Genomic DNA, 17,391 nt, shown 5'->3' with positions numbered 1-17,391 from the left:
CTTAAATCTGTTTTTTTTTTTTTTTTTTGTCTCATATATATAATCACTATATTCACTCATTATTAAATATTTTACTTGTTTTTTTAAGGCTTATTTATATTTTTGTCTTGGTGACTCAATTATTGTATCTAGTTGCATTTTTCTTTATGTCTTAAAACATTAAGAAAATAAGCATTGTGTAAATCTTTTTAATGCCTGAAATAAAAAATAATAAGGAAATTTTTTTATTGAAATGGTAGAATTTTTCATAATATGGTTAAAGTTTAGTTGTGTACTCTAAAATGGAAAAAAAAAAATTCTTTTAAATGAAACGCTAACTCAGAACCACATTTCCATTTTGTTTTTATATTGTATTTGCAGGGTATCCGCGCATCTGGACAGTCATTAAAAATCATGGACAGACATGAATTTCGGTATTGAACAAAATTTGTCATGAAATGCCTTGATTTTAACTATTTTTTAAAGAAAGTCATGGATTTAGGTCACTGAAAAATCTAATTTTTAAAATGGAATTTACCCCCTCCCTTAATTTCATGGTGTTCTGAATTTGTAATAAAATCTCCACTCACAGTCATATTTTATTAAAATATAAAATGTTTTTATCATGTTCTTTAAAAGTTATGGTGTTCTTTAAAAAAATGAAAGAAAAAACATCATTTCTAGAACGAATTATCTTTTAAATTTCTGTAATTTCAGAATTTTTGTTATTATAATTTTTTTTTAAAATTTTATTTTATCAATGTAAAATTCTAGCTGAAGCAAGCCAGTCATTGGCGAATTATTTTTATTCTGAAATGAGAACAGAAAAATCAGGAGTATTTCTTTCCTTTCGAATAAACAAGAAAGGTAGCTTTAGAATATAAGTCTGCAGAAAAAATTATTTGCTTTTGTATTTTTTTCAGCTATTTTATTGCTTCAACTCTTTCTTTACTCTGTTTTTTTTTTTTTTTCAAATTTAAAATCTATTAATATGATGATGCATAGTATAACAGTTTTGGTTATACCTATCATTTCAATTAATGTTATTATAATGCGTTTTTAAATTTCTTGTTGTGTTTTTGTCAGAGGAAATAGTAACTTCGTTAAGTCATGAAAAATTCTAGGAATTAGTCATAAAAATTCATGAATTTGAAAATCTAAAATGTAGCAGATAACCAGTATTTATATGAAAACAAAGCCCTTCATGATCACTTTATTAGTAAATAACTGATGCACTCAAAGTCTGATGTGTTGCAGGAAAGAAAGTTGTGAGAAATTAAATGAAGCGAAAGAGAGTCTCTTTAAATTAATGAAGGTTTCCCTTCTAAATTGGCCCCTCCACCTGGATGTGAAACATGCTAGTCTTTACCTCTCCGCATCTCAACAAAGTAAAAAGGTGAGATTTTAAATGGAAATTTCTTCTTCTTTTTTTAAAATGATTGCTCTTTTTACTAATGTCATTAACGTTTTTTGTGAAGGTGCCATCGTTGCTATTGAGGGAAGGCATGAAGCTGGATTTGAGTGATTCTGTTCTAGGATTTATTCATGAGTGGGAAAATATCTGGTCTCATGTTAGGCAGTCTACCTTTCCTAATCAAGGTTCTTTTCTTTTTCTCTCTATGTTTAACCCTATAACAAACAGGATATATATATATATATACATTTTTTTTTTTTTGAATCAGCACACTTAAAGTGGATGCTATACTGCGAGAGAAATTTTTTATCGAAAATTCTTTTATAAAATTTTAAAGTTCAGAAAAAAGTAAGTTTCTGTATATCTAAAGAAATCTTGAAACATTATTTACAAAATGATTACATAGCTGCCAACTCTACTGGATTTTCCAATAGACTACTGGATTTTACCAGTTTCTCTTGGTCTACTGGTTTAATTAAAATTCTTCTGGTTTTTGTGCATTTTAGAAAATTCTCTAAAATTGAGTAAGTTTCCTAAAGAATTCTCTATTTAAATGGAATTTTTGTACAGATTATTGCTTGCTAGAATATTGTAATAAGTGTTACTAATACATAATGAAGCAAATCTCATTTATGGAAATCAGTTCAAAACTTTTTTCTAAAATGTTGAGTTTATTTTTATTCAGAACTCACTTTTTAAATTAATTGAAAAAAATCTTTAAATCTTTGATGAATTAAATGCCTATTAATATTCGAAGTTATGAGTAAACACAATACATAACATTTCAAGTATGTTTATTGTCAATCATAACTGGAAAATATTGTAATTTTTCTATTTTGATGACTATAAAAATCCCTAGAATTCCCCTATGTATAAAATATTCAGTACATTATGCAACAATTATCATGAAATTTATATTATTTCGTAAAATCTATTTGATTTTTTCCTATCCATGTTGGCAGCTATGTGATTAATTTTTTTGCTTTTTGAAAACTTGTTTTTCGTCCTTTGAAACTTTCTTTTAGGTTGACTTGAACTCACTTTTCTTTATTCTTGAAATTTTGTATGAATTTCCCATGAAAGGTTTCTTCCACTCTTAATAGAATAAGAAATTGGTTGGGGTACGGAGCTCCTTAAATTTTGAAAAACTTCACTTTTGCTGAACTTACTGTCACCCGAAAAATACTCTTTATGGTTCGTCATGAATGAGTTCATCAAGATGTTATTCATCTGTTAAGAATTCAGAAGGGTTGCACGCTGAATTTTGAGGGGGAAAAAATCATTCCCCCTTTTTATAAAGAAAAATACCCAGTTGAAAAACGTTTCACTGACATGACACACTATCTGCTGAAACATTCTACATAATTTCCTAAAAGCAAGAATTTTTTAAAAAAACGAGGAGAAGGGAAATTTTATACCTTTCACAAATAAACTGATGATGGACATTAATTCTATCTTTCAATACATGTAAAATGTAAAGCCGTCCCCCAAACATCGTTTAAGGTACAAAGCTTGTGGTATTCGCTATAAAAAAATTACGCAAAATTATGCCAATACAATTTTGCAATATTCAATTTTTGAAAAATATTTAAGTAGTAAACAGTTATTAGATTTTTTTTTATAAGTATCTTTATGTAATGAATTTGTAATGTATTCCAAGTCGCTTTTCATCAATGTAGACTTGCAATAAGATTAAAAAATAAATGTCTCTCAGTTTTTTTTTAATTTAAATTGTTTACTCAAAATCATATAATTTCATACTTTAACAGTTTTAGGAACAATTCATTGTATAATTATCAAGCTCTATTTCTCCTAATCTAATCTCCTTATTTCCTTTTTTTAAGGGTTGTGCTTTCTAATAATACTATATTATCAAAAATTAGTTTACTGCAAAAAAATAATGAGAAAATACGAATTAAAAATTTATCCTGAAACCAAAGATGGCTAAGACCTCTTAAGATGTGTTAGCATGCAATCTACCAGACTCGTTTGTTTGAACTTGAATTATAAATTATTGTTTGTTTGAACTTGAATTATAAATTATGTATATATTTCTTATAAGACTCTAAAATATTTTTCAAAGTGAGTATATTAATTTGAAAGTATATTTGTATTTCAGGGCACTCTTTTGATTTACTCATGATAACTGCAAAGTCTGCTAGAAAACAGCAGAACTTCAAAATGTGCAGTAAACTGCTTTTGAGAAACCTGGTACATTTTGGTATAAATATGCAAACTGTTGATCTTAAAGAGGACTCCAGCATCAACTCTCTGTTGTGCCTTTCTAAAAAAAGCTTAAAGTGGGATCTCAATGATAAACTTCTTAGAATTCAAAGAGAAACTGCCAAACTACTTCACTGGTAACTCTTTCTATTATACATGTCAAAATTAATAAACTTTATTTTTGGCTATACAAATTTTAAAATCTTGAAATACTGCAGCACATTTAAAAAGGTGAGGCTGTCAAAGGCAGCTATAATTTTATACAGATGAAGACAAATTTTTCAAAACTAAATATTTAAGTGAAATGTAAAAATAATGTCAATTTTAAAGGTTTTATGTGGCTATAATACTTATATGTCCGTTTATACTTTTTAATTAAGAAAAATCATGACATATTATTAACAATCTGAAGAAAGAACGTCAGATTAGAAATACAGTGGAAAGTCGCATATCTGGAATCGGTGGGACTTCAGGAAGTCCGGATATTAGATTTTTCCGTATAATAGACCCCCAACGATCTAATAAACTATCTGAATCTAAGAAGCAAAAAATAAATAAGCATTATTTTTCGGGCAATAATGTTTTAGTATTCGAATGATATCTAATCAATCAAAAACAAAATATTAGAAAAAAATGAACAGTTATGAAAATATTAATTGCTATTTCTGCCATTTTGAAATAGAATGATTCAAGCAAGGGGAAATTCCTATAATTCATCATTCAAGTTGAGGGCGGGAAGTAACAAATTCTTATTTTCTCTCCCAACATTGGCTATCAATCAAGCATAAAGGCGTGGCATGCTGATTGGGTTCTCTTAATTTTTTCTTGTGTGACTGAAAGTGACTTCCATTCCACGCTGCTGCATTTACCCTTTTTCACAGTATTTCTTCTTTCCCTAACACTCTAATAAAAAGGTTCCAAGAAATGCCTCTTTTGCTAGCAGGAAGGAAGGGGACTCAGTTGTGTTTTTTTGAAAACAAATCTCCCTCCTTTCCTGCATTCCAGAGGAGGAGCGTTACTAACGGCCACTCAGGTCTTGGTAGATCTTCTCTACCCCTTTCTGTTGATTTATGGTTCAGTGCATAAATCACTAGAAGCTAGAAAAGGAAAAAGACATTTTTTTTTTAAAGAGAGGGCAACATGAAGAAATGTTTATTTATTTTGATTGTTAAGAAGTGTCCGGGAAATCGACCCTTCCGGAAAAGGGTCGTCTGGGTATGGGACGAAAGAAAATCCATGAAAAGCCTTAAATTTGAGTTTAGATTGTTTGAATTTTTAAAAAAGAAAAATGCATTCTGACCTATTTAGACTTAATTTTAGTTATTTTTAAATCGTAGACTTTACCGAAATAACAGTGAAATTTTAGGAATGCATAAAAATTGAATTTTTCTCATTGCAGTGTGGGTGAGAGTGACAAGTGTTATGATTTAATGATTAGTACCATAGATGCCTGTTTCCGTCATTTAAGAGAAACAACTGAATCTTCTAGTGATGTGGAACAATTATCAGATTTGAATTCAAGGTATGGAACATATTTCTTTTAGGATTGTCTCAAATATTGAATTATTTATTTATGACGTAATTAATGTTAATTTTAATATAAATAGTTTAGCTGTACTAAAGATAGACAAAGAATATGCTCAAAATCGAGTTTTTTTTTTCTCCACTTTATAAGCACAGCGGATAATTTAACAAATAAGTGCTAATTTTTAAAATTTTTGTGCTTGCAACATGATAAAATAAAGATTTTTAAAAAATTCGATTAGATAAAAATTTTATTTAATCCCAATTGTTGCAGCTACAACTATGTTGTTTCCCTTAAACCTATCTACAATACCCCATCGCAAATAAGGACTTCATTAAATTATTATTCATTTTTGTACTAATTTTAATCACAAAAAGGTCTTTCTACCTCTACTCAAGTAAATTTTGTTTGATCTGTTAAGTGACTTTTAAGACATTCCCTCTTAAAAGAGACAATTCATATATATGTTTCTTTCAATTAATTATAACAAAGATTAAGTTAATTGAAATTGATTTCTTCACTTCATGGTATTAAAATATTCCTTTTTGCTGTTTTTACCCAAACTACAAGAATCGTTTATTATTCTTTTTCTAGGTCTCTGCTAAATCTTGTGAAATATCTTCAACATGATAGTAAAACTGCTCAAGATGATGTTAAGAACTTACCTTCCTACTCAAAACTTCATGAGACCGTTATTGACATTAAAAATTCAAACATGTCTTCGTTAGGAAATGATATTTTTAAAAGTATGTATTTTACTATCTATCTTTGATGGGGACTACCCATACAAAACCATGGTTGCATCTCTTTATTTATGAATCCACAAAAATGTGTAAACAATGCAAATAGTGTGCTCAGTTATTCTTCAGTAACCTTTTGCATTCTCCGTACGTCACATTATAGATTAAATGATTAGAAAATAAGAATAAATAGAAGTAAGTTAAGAAAAATGTAAAAGGAGTATTTACATAAATGGTGTAATCAATGTATTTTAGGAAAGAAACATCATTCATAATTTATTGTTGAACTGCATACATACCACGATACTCATTCACTTAATAATGAAAGCTTGTATTGAAAAATATTTCTTTTTTTAGATTTGAAACAAGAAAATGTAGTGAGCGATGTTGACTACCTTTCTGTACTTTTACTCCAATTAAGTGTGCAGCAGTGTCCTTCTCTTGCTAAATCCTGGTACAGTTTTGCTTCCTGGTGCTATGCACATGGTAGAAAAGTGGTGAATTCAGCCTGGTAACTACATTATTTTATGTGTTATTAAAATAAGTATTTTCACAGGTAGAGTTATGATCATTACCTCAATATAACAAATAGTTATGATCATTACCTCAATGAGGTAATGGTTCATTCAATTCTTAATTTTAGATAGTAGACTGTGTGATGGGAATACATATTTTTTTATACATAATATTTTATTTTTAATATTTTTTTCTATTTTGAAAAGTGATATTTTTATATCAAATATTATTTTAGAGGTTAGATCCTTCCCTTCCCTCATTTGAATGCTTAGAAAGTCTTTTTATTGTAAAAAATGTCTCTATTAATTTTTTTTATTTAGTTTATTTTTGGTTTAATAGTTCAAAAACACTCTAAATTGCCCTGTAGGATTATTCTAACATTTCAGAACAATTGAGTCATTTTAAAATTTTTGTTCAAGAAGCATAATCAGGGTTGGCAGGTTTTTGACATGTGACAGTTTTTGACGGTTTAAACCATGGTTTAATCCGTCACGTCAAAAACCTCACTGTCAAAAATGTCGAAAATGTCAAAAACCTATATTTATATGTGAAATTTAATTAATACATAGAATTTATATATTTTTTATAAAGGATAGTGTTTCTAAATATGTTCTAGAAAAGTAAATTTAAAATTTTGAAGAAACACTTATATTTTGAATAGTAACCAAAATCTTGTACTTTTGAAGGCTCACATCTTTTGTAATATTATGTTTTCATTTTCATGTGTTATTGAAAATCTGCAGTAATATTATTAAGAAATTTATTTAAAGCCAAATTTAGTGTATAATATAGATTATACTAAAAATTCGACATTTTTAAATATAAGTATTAGCAGTTTTGTACATTAGACATCTTTTAAAGAAAAATCTTTTAAACAGGTTGGGCACATGCAACATTCACAATCAGAGAATTTTTGTCTATTTTTAGCTCTTCTAAAGTAAACTGGGGGGAGGGGGATTAGTGAACTGCTTTCAACATAATTTGTTTGGTGGTGGAAAAATGTTCAAAACTAGTTATGTGCTACCGTATGCTGCGAGGAGCAAATGAACTAGACTATTGAATTTTGAATTAAATTTCTACTTCCATGATTTTCATTTTGATTATGTAGTGTGATGCATGTTCTGATTTTTAAAATTATGTATTTAATTGGGATAATTAAAAAATTTCCATAATAATTTGTTTAAATATTTCATGGATCAGTGACTGTAATGCTCTTCTGTTTAGTTTGACTTTTGTTAGTTTTTCAGAAAAATCAGTAATTCTGAATTTTAAATCTTCAATTTTTTTAATTCATAGTTAACATAAGACAATACAAATTTACGTGCTTTCTGTTAAATACACAGAGTAGTTAGTGTCGATTTACAGTATATTCAGCCTATTCATTTACTATGCTGAAAATTTAGTTTATCCAAATACTTGTGAATTTCATTTTGCTGAATACTATATAGTTTTGTTGAATATCTAAATATTCAGCTGTTGAATAATTACTTCTTACTTTCAAGATATACATTATTTGTATTCTTAATACAAGTGGAGAAAAAAAATTAAGAGATAAAAATTGTTTTAAAATGATAAGTGTAATAATTATAAATAAATATAATAAACAATATGAATTATATTTATCATTATTCATAAATATAACTATTTTTATATTCAAATTAACATACTGGATAATAAAGATATTCGGTCTAACATTTAAAAAAATTTTTTATACACTTGTATCAAGTTTGTATTTATACAACATAACTTGTAAGTTCCTTATAAATATAAATATTAGTTATATGTTCCTTATATGTCAAAAATGCATGGTAATAAACTTTTAATTTTCTTAAATATCAAAAAAAAATTTTTTTTTTTCAAAATATAAATATTAAACAATTTTTGTGCAAAATTTTTCTGCACATGCATTTGAATATAAATTTGAGATTTTAAATCTGTTATTTTACCTTAATTTTAATAAAAAAATGTTTTAAAACCTGCTGATTACCTATAGTATAATTAAATTTCCATATAATGCATGGCAACTGTTGGTAGTTTTGAAGTTTATATATTTTCTTGGCAAACTTCAGTTTTTGACGTTTTCGACGGGTTTTTGACGGTTTAAACCAGTATTATACCCTTGTCATGTCAAAAACCACTTTTTGACGTCAAAAACCCAACCCTGAGCATAATAATGTAAATCCAGGGTGTGAAGCTTTTTTTCTTTGGCTATTTTTAAAGAGTGCTTAATTTTTCCAAAAAAAAAAAGTTTTTCTTTTTTTACCTTGTCCATTTTTGCCACTCGTTTCTGATTACCGGATAACGGGTTCAGTACTGTACTAAGAAATAATATTTATTAGTGCACACATCCAAATAATGGGGTTTTTTAAGGTGCTTATTTCTTGTTGAAAAACTTGGCTCAAGATAAAAAGGTTTTATGTCTTTTTTGACAATCAAGAGAAGATGATATAAAGCTTGCACACCGTGTGAAGTGTTTAAATTTTTTTTTTTTAAATTACATAAAATCTTCTCTCTTTTTTTTCCATCTAACTTTGTTAGGTGAAAAGGTTGAATCCAATTTCAAATTTATCCAAAATATTGAATTGTCGCTTTGGAAAGAATTAGCTATTTGGAATTTTTAAATAGCTGAATTGTTATTCTATTATTTAAAGTTATTTCATTATTTCTTACTGATAGTTATAAATTTTCTTTTAAAGCACTGGCTCTTTGAATATGTTACCTGAAGAAAAATATAAGATAATTTCATTAATTCCAAATGTAAGTAGTTTACTTTGTGAAAAGTTTGCTTTTATTAATTTTCTGTTATTTGATTTCAACTGTTTCAAAAGTAACGGAAAATGAACACACATGATTATTTTGTAGTTTATCAATTCACCTTTGAACTATATAAATGTTTTTTTACTATTTTATTTTCAACCTCAATTGTGTTATGTAGTAAATTGTTAATTATTTTTTACCTTGGTGCCTGAAATTTGATTTTATTCATCAGGGCAGTCATTTTGAAATTAAAAGTGGTAATTAATAGTTGAAGAAATTATTCTTTTATTAGTTACTGATTATTTTTTTCAATCAATATCAGTGTTATAAACAATTCATGAAGCATTTTTGTTACCACATTTTATTTGAAGATTGGTCACAACACAGACTCATAGGATAAATGTGATCCATTCATTTTTGTAGGCTTATAAAGAAGATATTGATAATTTGCTGAATATAATAACTAGTCTTCTTAGTACTTCAAGTGGAGAATGGGATAATCAAGAAGTGGTAAATATTTTACATCTTTTTAACAGTTTTTTATAATGCTCAAAGCAAAACGCTTTTAAGATGATTCACATTTCGTGGATAATGGTGGCGACACTGTGGCAGAATTTGTTCAAGCTATCTATGACATAATGCGTAGCGTTTTTAAAAAGTGCTTAAAGGTGCTTATTTTTTATTTTAGTCTTTTTAAAAGCCCTTAAAGGTGCTTTTTTCATTGGGAGTTTTTAAAAAGTGCTTAATTTTCTCTTTACAAAAATGAGATTTTTTTTCTCTACCATGTCAATTTACGCCACATATGCATTTCAAATGCGTAATTTTCACATTGTTCTATTCAACGTTTTCACAATTCCTTCAACCACAATCTATTTAGCTGTACTGTCGGTCCATAGCGTATTAAAGCGCCAATCATTTTACATGTTTGATGAAATACTTGGGAGTCCGTGTGTGCATCTACTGACAAGGGAAACTAGGGAAGTGTGACTCGCCAATTTTGAAATAAACTAGTGGGATGTATGCCTTATGACGAATAAATTTTGGGGGAAACATTCGCTTCGGCCCATAAAAGGTCCTGTGAGAGATAAAAAATTCAATATATAGAAAAATCGGTATTTTATTACTTCAATGCAGACTATTAGTTATTGTAATTCTTTCATACTCCAATTAATTTTGTGGTACTTTCACGTATTATATAATGCATATTTATTGTCAAAATTGATTTCGAAAGTTTTATATATCTGTAGTTTTTCAGAAAAACCTGTAGGTTAATTTAAAAAAAAAAATTTACATCACATTTTTTAAATTCCCCCCCCCCCAAAAAAAACTTTCCAAATTAATTGTATGTAATTGCAAATCAATTAATTAATTAATAATTTATTAACAATTAATTAATAATTAATTTTCTGATAAATTTATTAATTAGCAAATTAATTAATTATCCAATTAATTACAAACTAATTGGATTATAAGGCAATTATTAAACTAAATAGTCTGCATTGAAGCAATAAAATACCGATTTTTCTATATATTGAATTATTTTTTATCTCTCACAGGACCTTCTATGGGCCGAAACGAATGTTAATTAATTTATTAATTAGCAAATTAATTAATTATCCAATTAATTACAAATTAATTGGATTATGAGACAATTACAGTAACTAATAGTCTGCATTGAAGTAATAAAATACCGATTTTTCTATAAATCGAATTATTTTTTTATCTCTCACAGGACCTTCTATGGGCCGAAACGAATGTTGCCCCCTAATATTATTCCTCATAAGGCATACACCCCACTAGTTTATTTCAAAATTGGCAAGTCACACTTCCCTAGTTTCCCTTGTGAGCTGAGTTTGATGAGATTACTGCACTATCATGTACAACTCTGCAAGCATGTGCATTTTGCAAGATAGTCTCAGTTTCAGGCTTCATTTTCCAACCTCTGATTTTGAACTGAAAAATCTATTGATCATTTAATTATGGCTAATATAATCAAGAAAAGAGTTCTTTGTCAGAAACTAGTTATTTTTTCAAGATCATGTTAAGTCTTTGAAAATTAATTTGCATTTTGTTTATGTATACAGTGCTTAAAAATACTTAAAAGGTGCTTATTTTTTGTTGAAAGATTTGGCTATGCACCCTGTGTGACAAAACTGTATCACTAATTTCTAATATTATGGGTGATATTCTTGCATTTTGTGGCATGGCGACACAAATTATTTCTTTCTACGCAGTTATAAATAATTATCACGATAAAAAATATAATTGAAAATCACAGAATCTGCAGCAGTAACTGCCGAAAAAATCGACGATTAAATCACGCGAATCGAGCTTCTCAGATCCGTGTTTCGTTTCGAGATTACACTGTTGTAATAAATATCTGATATAATATCGCATAAAAAATAGCAGATTTAAAAACTAAGGAGAAATCAATAGCAATAACTGCCAAAAATTCGATAGAATTATTGGCTTAAAAAGTAAATACTCAAATGCACAATTCGCATTTTCCATATTGTTTAAAATATATCGGGATATTTAAAATCCACGGGAAACCCAATATTACTTGAAGCCTAATGTTACACTGCCGGAAATACAATTGAAACAGTACATCCATTTACAATACTATCGCCGTAAATTGAGCGTGTCAAAAAGTGATTACCTAAATGCATGATTATGTCATGCATGCCTGTGTTAATTTCTGTAGAAAAGAAAAGTAATTTCTGTTTACTTTTTAAAAGAAAAATCTTTCTGCAAGAACTCCGTAATGTTCTGTGACCATGTCGTCGTGTCTTTGCAATATTTTTGTTTAAATTATCCTGTGTGAGATCAACAGTCTTAAACAAAACTAGGTTTGTGAGTGACGCTGGACAGCGGATGATTCAACCTTCGGCCAGTAAAAAATCGACACTTGTCTAGAGCTTCTAGAATGTGTTCTTTGTTGAGTCCTAAAGTGGAAGTTTCAAAGCAAGTTTTTTTTTTCTTCAGTAATTACTTCGATGGTTTACCCCGACGTTCGCATGTTTAAGACTGTTCGCATGTTGTATCAGTATTCAAAAATAATGTGCGTAATTTTCTCAGTTTTTTTTTTATCCCTCTATTGATTGTGCGTTATTATTTATTTCGTCCATTTATTAGTCACTTTTTGATGTGCCATGCGTTATGATAGGTTTTTTTTCTTTCTGGCAGCTAATGCTGTTGATTTTTACATGAGTTTAAGATATTATGATACAGGAAATTTAAATATTGCACCTGAGTATTCACTATTTGATATATCATATCAATTATTCTATGTTTTGTATTGGCGAGCAAGAGAACTTTTAATGACGAATTGGCAACTGTTATGTTCTACTTTATTGTACATTTTTACCTTGTTAGCTTTGTTCCTTTAGTATTTTTGAAATCTTGATATTTTTAATATTTGTTAAAACACATGAATTTAGTGAACCCCTTTTTGATTCATGCAATATACTTGGTTTTATCATTCTTTCCGTTAGTTATTCCTGTAGATTTTGCAGTTTTTGAAATATTTACTTGCAACTTGGAATATTTAATTTTTTTCAATATATATACATATAAATTTTATGTCTGCATTAAAATCTGTATTTATCTTAGTACAAAATGCCATCACATGTCTGCCTGAGACTAAGTTGGATTCTTTTGTAGGATTACACAGAAAGTGGAGCAGAAGAAGTGAGATGGCAACTCATGACATGTTGCCCATTTCTCCTAAAACTTGACAATCATGAAGAAGTGATTGAGAGCCTTTTGGAGATGTGGAAAGTTCTTGTCAGTCGAGCATATTCTTATTACAGAATTGCAGCTGCATCCTATTTGCAATATTTGCAATTAAATGGAAAAGTATTTGATGCATTTATGTACCTTGTTTTAATTGTGTATTTAAGATCAATAAGCTTCCACTCGGATGTAGGGCTCTACAAGTAGTAAAGCTACTGTCATGCTTCTTTTTAGTAGTATAACTAAAATACTTGAACTAGCCATTATGAAAAACAGCTAATTTCTGATGCAAATGAAACATTGATGTTATTTCATAGGAGGGGAGCCTACTTTTGTTGTGCTTGGTTTGTCAGAGGACAAGCATTAAACAATTAAAAGGTTTCAAGTATTTGATTAATTTTGCATTTCTTAAATTCACTGATGGGATAACGAACTGGCTCATGTAAACATGAATAAATATTTTTTAATTATTCCCTTTCATTTCACATAAGTTCATCTCCTTAAAGTAATGAAATAGTACTACAATTCTAAAATAGTTTGTTTAATATTTAAGCTGTAGTTAGCTACATTTTAGACCCACCTGGAAAACCTTAACCCTTTCGCGATTAGTTTATTATTTTTTTTACAACAACAATTTTGGTAGCATAAACTGTGAGTAGGGCACACTAGAATGCTATAACTAAGATTTTAAACACTGATTTAGGACCGGAACATGTATATCCCATCAGTCCTGACAACTGGAACATATGTGTCCCAGAAGTCTTCAATGAGTAATTTTGTAAAGAAAACCAGGGTTCGTTGATTTAAATCAGCTTGATTTAAATTACGATTTAAATCGTGATTTAAATCAAATTATTTTTTTTAAAAAAATCATTGATTTAAATCAACTAATTTTTTTTAACTATATATATTGATTTTAAAAGTTAAAAAACAGTGTTTTAAAATTTTGATACTTCTATTATTTTCTTTTCTTAGTATTAAAATTTAATTTAAATAAATTGCTGCATTAAGTAATTTTAGTTAACGAAATTACTACCTTGGTCTGTGTTAAATTCCCACACATTTGAAATTACATTTTTAAAAATCTTTTGATTCTTGAGATTGAAAGTACAGATTAAAGTAAATATTTAATGCTGTCTTAATATAGACTTGCATAGTTGTAGAAAGTAATTAATAAACATGAATTTTTTTCAAAAAATAATACAAACAATGCTAATTAAAATTCTACCTTTTGAATGAAAAAGTGTGAATTAAAATCTACATCATATTTTATTGGTGGAAAATGCATATTTCTGAAGCTTGAGGTTATATTAAAAAGAAATTACCCCTAATATGCTAAAAACAGAAAAAGAAAAAAAAAGGGGGCTGATGAATTCAGATGTTTTTTTTCCTAATAAAGTGTCATTCTTCCCTTTCAAACTCTTTCGAAGTCTATTTGATGCAGTAGGGTTATTAACTGGTATTTTTTTCTCATAATATGTTTACAGTATCTTTGACATTATCTGATTTTCTATAAAGAAATTTTGTGAAAAAAAAATTCCAATGAATACATAGATTTTCTAATTTTTTTTAGCTTAACTTATCTATTTTGATATAGAATTAAAAATGAATATTTTAATATAAAAATATATAGATTAAATATTTATTTATTTTTCAATGAATGACTACATTTATAAACACAATCTGCTACATTTATTTTGTCAAAAAAAAAAAGAAATCACAATTTTAAATTAAAGTTATGGTTTGCTAACTGAAACTTTGTCTTAATAGTTAAAGCACAGGGGTCTGTCCAAGCCGGTACCTTCACAAATTCAACTTTAGGAAAAATGATAGAATAATCACACAAAATACTTTTTCTTAAAATTTTATTTTTGTGTCTCGTGAGAAACAATAAATCCATATTTTTACTATATTTGTGTTGATTTTTTAATATTATTTTTAATTTTTACAAAATAGGTACCTCTCAGAAAAACCCAAACAGACCGCTGAAATATTCTTTAAATTCTCTATTTCTTCTAGTCTTTAAATTTTAATCATGCATTTGTTTCAAAATGGTTGCTATGCATTCAAAGCCATGTATTATAATGAAAAATTATTTTGGTTAGAGCTTCTAAAATATTGTTACAATGTAGTTTTAATATTAAGTTAATTTGATTAAACATTTATAATTTTTTTAAATCATAAATTAAAGTTCATACAGTGTATTTGAATAAAAATCAAAAAAATCTGATTTAAATCAAAAAAATCCGATTTAAATCAAAAAAATCTGATTCTTTTGATTTTTTTAAAAAAAATCAAAAAAATCATGAACCCTGAAGAAAACCAATGATCACATAGGACTGTTGGGATAATGTGTTCCCACTATCCAAGACGAGAGGGGCTCATATGTCCTGATAATAAAAACGGAAGTAAAACTTTGCAACTTATCAGTTTATTAGAGGTAGTGAGTAATTTCTCTGACCTTAGATTTATAGATCAATCAAAATTTAATCAAAGGTTGGCAGTATTTTCCAAAACTAAACTATTTACGTTCGTACAGTATGGAATGAGCTGCTACAACACTTCAAAACTTGGGGTGTATGTGTCCCGTTAGGTACCTGAAATTATCAGGGAATTTTTTTATGCTGGAATAAACCTGGAAAAGTCAGGGAAATTTAGATAATTACCTGCAGGGATCTGTGCCGGGTAAATTTACTACAGTTTTGCGGTACCCTCAGAAATTCAACTTCAGAAAAAACGGTAGTTTCACAGAATACTTTTAAAAAAAGCAAGTTCTAAGATTCTCCACCTCTTAAAATTTTGTTTTTGTATTCCCATAAAAAACTATAAATCCCAGAGTTTTTTAAAATGAAACAATGAGGTTCTCTCTATATTAAGTATACAAATTCAAAATTCGAACATCATTGTAAATTTATTTTACAGACCTTTATTTTTTTTATGAAATTTTTTTTTTCCCCCTATTAAACTTTTTTCTGTATGACCTAATCGAAAATGTTCTCATAATGAAACTAACTTTTAGTTCTAGTAATGTTAAATGCAAGTTGAAATTTAACTATGAATATTTTTAAATTTGTATACAATTTTAAGCTCGAAATTTTACAATAGCAAACTTATTTTTCTGCTCATGGGGAGGAGGTGACAGCTCTAAGGAACCTAAGTAGAGGACCCATTCTGACCTTCAAAATCGACAGAATTCCAGAAATTCAGTTTGACTGGTAACTCAGTCAACGCATCTATTTATAGGAATGAAGTAAAGCCCTAAGAAAAGAAGTATCAGAAAATAATTTGGAACTAGAATCCATAACAAAAACTGTTTCTAAAAATCTTGAAGAATTATATAAATTTATATAACATATGTGTAATAAGTAACTGTAAAATTATAGAAAGCGATAACATTTTTTAAAATTCATGATTATGCTAAAAATGAAACAGCTCTGTCAGAAACAGAGTTTGAAAAGTCCTTGCTCATCTAGGTTTATAATATAAAACTTGGCATTTATTGGGTATTTAATGTAAACCCTAAGTTTTTGTAAAAAGGCTTTAAATTTTGGTTCGTAGGTACTAAATAAGAAGGCATGTTTTGTTTTTAACACCAGAAAGTTAAATATTTGGTAACTATTTATAACTTGTTTTGTTGCAATGCAAGTTTTTGGTTGTTACGCTATTATTTATATTTCTTGAGGATAAGCAGATTGTTACATAACAATTTAACTCTACTTAATCAAATGATCCCAAACTTTTTGTTATTAATCTCTATTTGACAATAATTCAAACTTAGATTTTAATAATCATTTATAAGTCAGCTGACTGCAACTTAATATGCTGTTTTTTTTTTTTTTTAAATTTAAATTAGTTCATGTTTTTTGCCAGATTGTTTAGTAATACTATGATAGCAGATTTGTTTAAACGGAATAAAATTAAACTATAAATACGTCAGACGAAGCTCATAATGTTTATTTGTCCATTAGTCTGAAGATAGCGATCATCCAAGTGACAAAAAAGGATAAATTGGGCAAAATCTTGCAAATATGTCCCTTTCTTAAAAATCATTTCAGAAAAAAAAATCCCCTTTTTTTTGGTATAGTATTTATATTTGGTATAGTTTTTTTGGTATAGTCATACACCAAGTCATCTGAGCTGCGATGGCTCAGGGGATAGAGCTTTCGCCTTCCAATGAGGTGAACCGGGTTCAATCCCGGTGGTGGCTGGGTGATACGAATTCTGCATCCGGCTTGCACCGACCACAGTGCTGGGGTAAAATATCCTCAGTGGTAGCCGGATCACGGGTTAGAGTCCCCTTGCTGTCAGGCTAACCATGGGAGGTTCTCATGATTTTTCTCTACGTGTAACACAAATGTGGGTTAGTTCCATCAAAAAGTTCTTCTCGAAGGCAAAATTTCTTCCAATACTTGATCCGGGAGTTTCCTTGTCTTCTGGATTGTGTTTAAAATTACAAGACTACAGAGTTGAACATTGGTAGTCCTAAACCCAAAAATTGAGTC

At 28.4% G+C, this 17,391-nt stretch overlaps 1 protein-coding gene across 3 annotated transcripts in view; it reads left to right on the top strand.

Moving 5' to 3' along the window:
• The window catches only part of nonC (serine/threonine-protein kinase Smg1), a 184,001-nt gene that overhangs the window by 79,863 nt on the left and 86,747 nt on the right, over positions 1 to 17,391 (top strand). For all 3 annotated transcript variants that reach the window (XM_087158370.1, XM_087158369.1, XM_087158371.1), the window contains 9 exons: positions 1,237 to 1,375; positions 1,458 to 1,578; positions 3,513 to 3,753; positions 5,016 to 5,138; positions 5,736 to 5,887; positions 6,239 to 6,392; positions 9,094 to 9,154; positions 9,578 to 9,664; positions 12,818 to 13,012. In XM_087158370.1, coding sequence (XP_087014496.1) covers positions 1,237 to 1,375; positions 1,458 to 1,578; positions 3,513 to 3,753; positions 5,016 to 5,138; positions 5,736 to 5,887; positions 6,239 to 6,392; positions 9,094 to 9,154; positions 9,578 to 9,664; positions 12,818 to 13,012 — 1,273 coding nt within the window. The remainder of the gene's footprint in view (positions 1 to 1,236; positions 1,376 to 1,457; positions 1,579 to 3,512; positions 3,754 to 5,015; positions 5,139 to 5,735; positions 5,888 to 6,238; positions 6,393 to 9,093; positions 9,155 to 9,577; positions 9,665 to 12,817; positions 13,013 to 17,391) is intronic.

This window comes from Parasteatoda tepidariorum, chromosome 2, assembly GCF_982258835.1.
Source record: "Parasteatoda tepidariorum strain Cologne lab strain chromosome 2, Ptep-v5.0, whole genome shotgun sequence".
Classification (NCBI taxonomy): domain Eukaryota; kingdom Metazoa; phylum Arthropoda; class Arachnida; order Araneae; family Theridiidae; genus Parasteatoda; species Parasteatoda tepidariorum.
Note: the sequence above shows the minus strand (reverse complement) of the source record. Positions and strands in the feature narration are given on the sequence as shown.